Source organism: Capsicum annuum, chromosome 6 (genome assembly GCF_002878395.1).
Source record: "Capsicum annuum cultivar UCD-10X-F1 chromosome 6, UCD10Xv1.1, whole genome shotgun sequence".
NCBI lineage: Eukaryota > Viridiplantae > Streptophyta > Magnoliopsida > Solanales > Solanaceae > Capsicum > Capsicum annuum.
The window spans coordinates 227,530,757-227,537,926 of record NC_061116.1 but is presented as its reverse complement, the minus strand read 5'-3'; the positions used below and the strand labels follow the sequence as shown (position 1 = coordinate 227,537,926).

General features: G+C 27.1%; 1 protein-coding gene across 1 annotated transcript; it reads left to right on the top strand.

Moving 5' to 3' along the window:
- Positions 1-4,135: 4,135 nt before the first annotated feature.
- Positions 4,136-6,436, top strand: LOC107873780 (pectinesterase). The gene is given in 3 exon segments (XM_016720723.2): positions 4,136-4,538; positions 4,593-4,895; positions 5,745-6,436. Coding segments are annotated over 3 exon segments (1,398 nt in total).
- The last annotated feature ends 734 nt before the right edge of the window (positions 6,437-7,170 follow it).

Here is a 7,170-nt window from a genome sequence, read left to right as displayed (position 1 = left end):
AATAACTTAAAATATTTAAAAGATATATAGAAATTTTATTGACTCTTACAAAAAAAAAACTCTACTCCCACTTAATTACATACCATGCCCCAATATATAATAATTCCATTATTTCATCATATGATTCAAATATTTAATATATTCTATTAATTTACATTAATTAACTATAACTATATATTGGAAGTAAAATTTTTTATTTATTTAATTGGCTATCATGTTCAAAACTAATTTGTTACCACAAATTACAATAATTAATAACTTAAAATATTTAAAAGACATATAAAAATTTTATTGACTCTCATTATTTTAGCAATGCCACATAAATTGAGATAAAAGAAAAAGTACTACAAATCATAATAATTAACAACTTAAAATATTTAAAAGATATATAAAAAATTTAGTTGACTCTCAAAATTATATCGAAGCCACATAAATTGGGACACAAAGGAGTAAATATATTATTTGATAATTACGTAAAAATTATTATAAATCACAATCATTAACAAGTTAAAATACTTTTTTAAAAATAGATAAAAGTTCTATTCAACTCTCAAAATTTTATCGGTGCAGCATAAATTATGACAAAATAAAAAATTATATTAATTAATTACAACTAAATATTTAAATTAAATCAATTTTATTATTTTAATTGACTTTTATATAAACAATAATCTTTTTATTTATTTATTTATTTTAGAAAATTTAAATTTTAAAATTACTTTTTCCTTATATAGAAATACTAATATTTAAACTTAAATTTAAATTTTTATACAAAATTAATAAATTTAATAAAATAAATTTCTAATGAATATTTTATTAGAACTTGTGTTGGGTCAATATGTATCAAGTTAAAAAGAAATAAAGAAAAATATATAATAAAATTTTACTATTGTGAAAGATAAATATAATGCACTATCCAATAATGTTTAATAATATCATATTTTGCATATGCAAATATAGCATCCCGTATTTAATTAATATACTATTTCGGTAAATTATCGATGATTAATTTTGGATATAATAAAATTATATTAATTTTTATTGTAATAACATAATTAATCGTTCTTAATTAATTATTATGAGTCATCTAGGTATTAAGAAAATAAATAATATTTAATAAAAACTAAAATAGACATAAAATACGAAATTAACTCTTAATGTTTTAAATTAAATTTTCGTCTTTCGAACGATGATTTTACTATATCACTCCTTATTATAAGTCATTTATGTAGTAGAAAAATAAGAATAATAAAATGATATGTCAATATAAAATATTTGATTGACTATCAAAATTATATTAGTGCCACATAAATTGGGACGGGACAGAAGAAGATATAAAGCAACATATATTATTTGAAAATGAAATAAAAAGTACTGTAAATAACAATAATTAACAAAAAAAAATTAAAAATTGACTGATTTCTACTTCAGCTGCTTCAGTTGTGATTTTACTATATCACCCCTAATTAATTATTATGGTCATTTAAGCATTGTGCCACATAAGTTGAGATAGAAAAAATATTATAAATCACAATGATTAAAAATTTAAATTATTTTTAAAATATAATTGGCTGTCGTCAACACAAAATTTTGGACAAGGAGAGTAGGATATATTATTCAAAAATTACATAAAAAGTATTATAAATTACAATTGTTAACAACTTGAAATATCTAAAAATAATTTAATATATTATATATTTCAAAAAAATTACATGAAAAATACTAGAAATCACAATAATTAACAACTTAAAAAATTTAAAAGATATAAAATATTTGGTCCACTCTTGAAATTATATTAGTGTCACTGAAATTAGAATAGAAGAAAAGTATTATAAATAACAATAATTAAAAACGTAAATTCTTTTTAAAATATAATTGACTATCAATGCTACAATAATTTGAACAAGAAAAGTAATGCATATTAATTTAAAAATTACATAAAAAATATTATAAATTAAAATAGTTAACAACTTAAATTATCTAAATACGTATTAAAATAACATATGTTGAACTCATGCTAGATTCTGGATGAATCTTAGAAAGCATATGCAATCCTTTTATTAAAAAATTTTATTTAAATATATCAAGATTGAAAAAATAAATAAATATCTTAATATTGGGCCCGTGCTGACACGGGTTATGCTCCTCTAGTAGTTAATACAATTAGGATATTTACAAAAAAAAGGACTACGTTTTTTTACATTTTTTTGGGGGGTCGGGGGGGGGGGGGGGGGGGGGGGGTTGAAGGTTAAAAGTTAATATATACAATTGAGGTATAAGGGTAATACAACATGGAAAAAAGGATAAAAAATTAAAGAATACCTATAAAATTTTCTAAAAAAATTAAAGAATACCTATAAAATTTTCTAATTACTCTCTTCGTCCCATTTTACTGGTCCTAATTTGATATTGCACATTGATTAAGAAAAATAATTAATAACATGACTACTTTACCTTAGTATCCCTATTAAATGATGTTTACATTTTAATTTGAAGAAAAACTAATTAATACTAAGGGTAAAAAAAGGAGAAAAAACCTTCTTATCTTGATTAATAAAAAATAAGAAGTAAAGTGAGAAATCAAATTGAAAAATTTGGAACGACTAAAATGGGACGAAGGGAGTATATTTCTACTTTTACTTGTCCGTCTCGACATATCAAGAAAAACAACTTATTTTTTTTTTTTTTTTCTATTTTAGCCTAAGCATTAATTGTTTTCTCTTCAAAATTAATTTCACCACATAATGTAAACATCATTTAATAGGAGTACTATTGTAAAATAGTCATGTTATTAATTATTTTTCTTAATGTGTTTATCAAATCAAAATATGAGGAGTAAAAGCAAACGGAGAAAATAGTATTAAATACTAAACTCCGAATATTTAGAAATTTTTTCTTTAGTTTAGTTTACTTGATACAGGAAAATAATTTTTTTCATATTTAGGTGAGTCTTTCTTGGAGGAAGAGATTTTGAACCTTTATAAATTGAGAACATTTTTCTTGATAACAATACAACAGCATCCCTTATGTTTAAAGTGGTTTTTAATATTTCTGTATGATTTTGTATGAATATATCAATTATCTAACTAAGTATGTTTTGTATTTAATAAAATTGTATTTATTCATAAATCAAAACATATTTTTCTTTTATAACATTAAAGTAATTTTATAAAATTGAATTTATTGAAACAAAAAAAACGCAGGACGCGTAACCTAAACTAGTAAATAAAAAGTATAAATTTCACATGTATGGGAGATAGATGGGGACCAAAAAAAAAAAGATCTACACAAATATATAAATGTTATGTAGATAATTTTGAGAAGGAAAAGAAGAATATTTCCTTGTAATTTCGTCAAATTTTACTACTGATTGTAATTCCCCCTTTGGGGTTAATTATGTACTAGAAGAAGAAACAACCATAGAAGTATGTATATGAGATAAGTTAATATATCAATAACTACATATATCTATATTAAAAAACGCGCTTTTACCAAAAATAAATAATAGAGAATCTATACAAAATATATAAGTGTTTCGTAGTTATGAGAAGGAAAAGAAGAATCTTTCCTTGTAATTAATTTCCTTAAATTTTACTACTAACTGTATTTCCTTTTTTGGGGTTATTAGAAGAAGAAACAATTGTATATTTCAAGACAATTAGAGACATTCAAATAATTATATGCAAAGTATGTTTTGTATGAGAAAGCACGCAGATTTAAGTTCTTCAAAGTTTTCTTTTTGCAAATACCCTATTTTCTTAAATCTCATAATTAAGGTAATTATAGGCAAATTCTTCCATATACATTAATTGCTAATTTATGATAAATGGTAATTTTACTACATTGATCGTTATCACAATCTAGCCAAGGCATTATAATTTGCCTATATATAAAGAAACAAAAACCATATTAATTTCAGACAAATACTTTTTTGCTTACATGCCTTCATCATTTCATGGATAAAGTGGTTAGTTTATTAAATTCATATCTTATTTTGGTATTTATGTTTGTTTCATACTATGGCTACGATGTTGTGCAAGGAGCATCATTATGTATCCAAACACCTTACCCAGAGTTATGCAGCTCTCTCAATATTATTCCCATGGAAGAAAACAATATGGCTAGTTTTCGCGATATGGCTATTAGAGCAATCCTAGCTCAAGCTAAAAATACTCACAAGAAGATTTTGGCTATGAATGTAAGTTCATTCAATGAGTTAGGGAAGTTGGCTTGGTTTGATTGTTTAAAGCTTTATGAAGATGCGTTGTATCAATTTAACAAGTCTATTAATAATGGCCATAAGAGTAATGATGTTCAAACATGGCTAAGTGCAGCTATGGCTAATCTTCAAACGTGCTTAAATGGATTCCACGATTTCAAATTATCATCATATTTGGAGAAAATTCCCTTTGTCATGTTGGATGATTTCTTCAAAAACGTTTGCAATTCTCTTGCCATAAACAAATTAGCCTCAACGAGTCAAGTGATGCTGGAAAATCATACTCAAAAATTAGGTAAGAATGTTATATTGCATGCATGCATGGTAAATAAAACATATTTTGCATTCTAACATATTTTGAATTCTAACATAGAGATTCCAGAGTGGCTTTCTGTGCAAGAAATTACATCGATAGAGGCCGATGTCGTGGTGGCTAAAGATGGTTCTGGGAATTATAGTACTATTTCAGAAGCTTTGAGTGCAGTAAAGAGGATGAGGAATAATGGGACAGAAAGATTTGTGATATATGTGAAAAGTGGTATTTATCAAGAGTATGTGAAGATCAATAAATCAATGAACAATTTGATGTTTGTTGGAGATGGGATTGATGTTACTGTTATCACTGGCAATAGAAGTAATCGTACTGGCTTTACCACTTTTCGTTCAGCAACTTTTGGTAAGTTAAACTCTTTTTTAGAGAATAATTTAAGAACAGGAACTTATAACATATGAAGGAAAGTTTTGATGTAACCGGTAAAGTTGTTGTCATGTGATTGGGTGGTCACGAGTCCAAGTTATGGAAACAGCCCCTTGCAAAGATGTAAGGTGAGGCTGCGCACAATACACACTTGTGGTTCGGCCGTTCCTCAGACCGCGTATATAGTGGGAGCTTGAGTGCACCGAGTTACTCTTTTTTAAAAAAATACTTAATAATTAGTTAATCATCTTCACTTAATAGCATACACAATGTACCCATTACAGGGTTTGGTTTAAAGGGATTTTAATTCTCTCAAGGTTTTAAGCTTTTTTTACATTAATTTTTCCTCTCGATTGGCCAAATTATATAATAAAATTAGCTATGCTTTTAGTATAATTTTCTTGTGGCCAAATTATATAAGAAGATGAGGCTGCTACAATAGATGCTTGTGGTCTAACCTTTCCTGGACCCGTACATAGCGGGAGCTTGAGTGCACCGGGTTATTTTTTTATAAAAAAAATAATTACATATAATTGGTTAATCATCTTCACACTTAATAGCATACACAATGCATGTAGTCATTATAGAGTTTTGTTTAGAGGATTCTCTCTCAAGGTTTTAAGCTTTCTTTTACATTGGTTTTTCATCCCAATTGACCAAATCACATAATGAAATTATGCTTCTACTCTAATTTGTTTTGTCATCTGAATTATCATTAGCCTCTGCATGGCGATTGACGCCCTATCAATAATTTGGATTCCAACACTATTTTCGTTAACAATTAATTGACCTTTATTATATTAACATGTTTATTTGTTCATGACATAGATGTTTCTGGAGGAGGCTTCATTGCTAAGGATATAACCTTCGAAAATACTGCTGGGCCTGAACAAGGCCAAGCAGTTGCTCTTCGTAGCGACTCCGATTTATCGGTATTTCATCGTTGCAGTTTTAAAGGATATCAAGACACCTTATATGTACATACACATCGACAATTTTATCGCGATTGTGACATATATGGGACAGTCGATTTCATATTTGGCGATGCAACTGCGGTGTTTCAAAATTGCAATATTTACATAAGAAAGCCAAATGAAGGCCAGGTAAATACTATCACAGCCCAAGGTAAAAAATGCCCTTATGAAAACACTGGAATTATAATACATAATTCTATTGTAACAGCTTCACCAGAATTAAGTCCTGTGGAAGGTTTATTTAAGAGTTATCTTGGTAGGCCATGGAGGCAATATTCAACAACATTGTTTATAAAAACTTATATTGATGGCCTAATTGATTCCACTGGTTGGTTACCATGGAATGGAGATTTTGCATTAAATACTTTGTTCTATGGTGAGTACAATAACACTGGAGCTGGTGCACCTACTAGTAGTAGGGTCAGTTGGTCCGGATACCACGTTATAACGAATGTTATCGAGGTTGAAAAATTCTCCGTTCGAAACTTCTTGGATGGAGACACGTGGCTTCCGGCTACTGGAATTCCCTACACATCTGACCTCTAGATATAGATACAGATTATTTTTTTCTTTTTCTTAGTATGTATCTAGTATCTAGTTTAATATTATGTAAATTTGGTACGTTCAATTATGACAAGTTGAATGCACATATAAAATAATTTCATTTGTTGTGATTAGTAAAAATCTGGCATATACATTTATTTATTTGTTCAATTTATGTACTCAGCTTGTAATTTTCCTCAAGTTTGTTTCGAAAAAAATGGATCATATTCTTTAACAATTGCACTGGTTAATGTGGATCATATTCTTTAACAATTGCACTTGTTAATGTGGATCTTACTGTAGAAGATGCATATACACAGCAGCACTTGATAATCAATGTTGATAAAAAAAAAATAAAAAATCTAAAGTTTAATTGAAAAATCCAATAACGAACACAGGAAAAAAAATATATATATAATTAAAAATAATGACCATTTTTTGGAACAGTGGACTTCATATGCAAGGCCATTTTGGACTTGGGCTACCATTATTGAACATTGTCAATGCTTCATAACTTGCAGACTCAATGTTTTGGGCCAATTAACGTAATCAAATTTAAAAAGATAGATTACACCATTTGTCCCAATTTATGTGATTATATTTGAATTGCAAAAGTCAAATATGTTAATTTTGGGACTTCTTACTTAACTGTACGTACATGCAAAAACAAAAATGACAATACATGTAATTGATCAGTATAGATAGTGTTTCTTTTTGAATTTTTTTCTTTCAAAAAA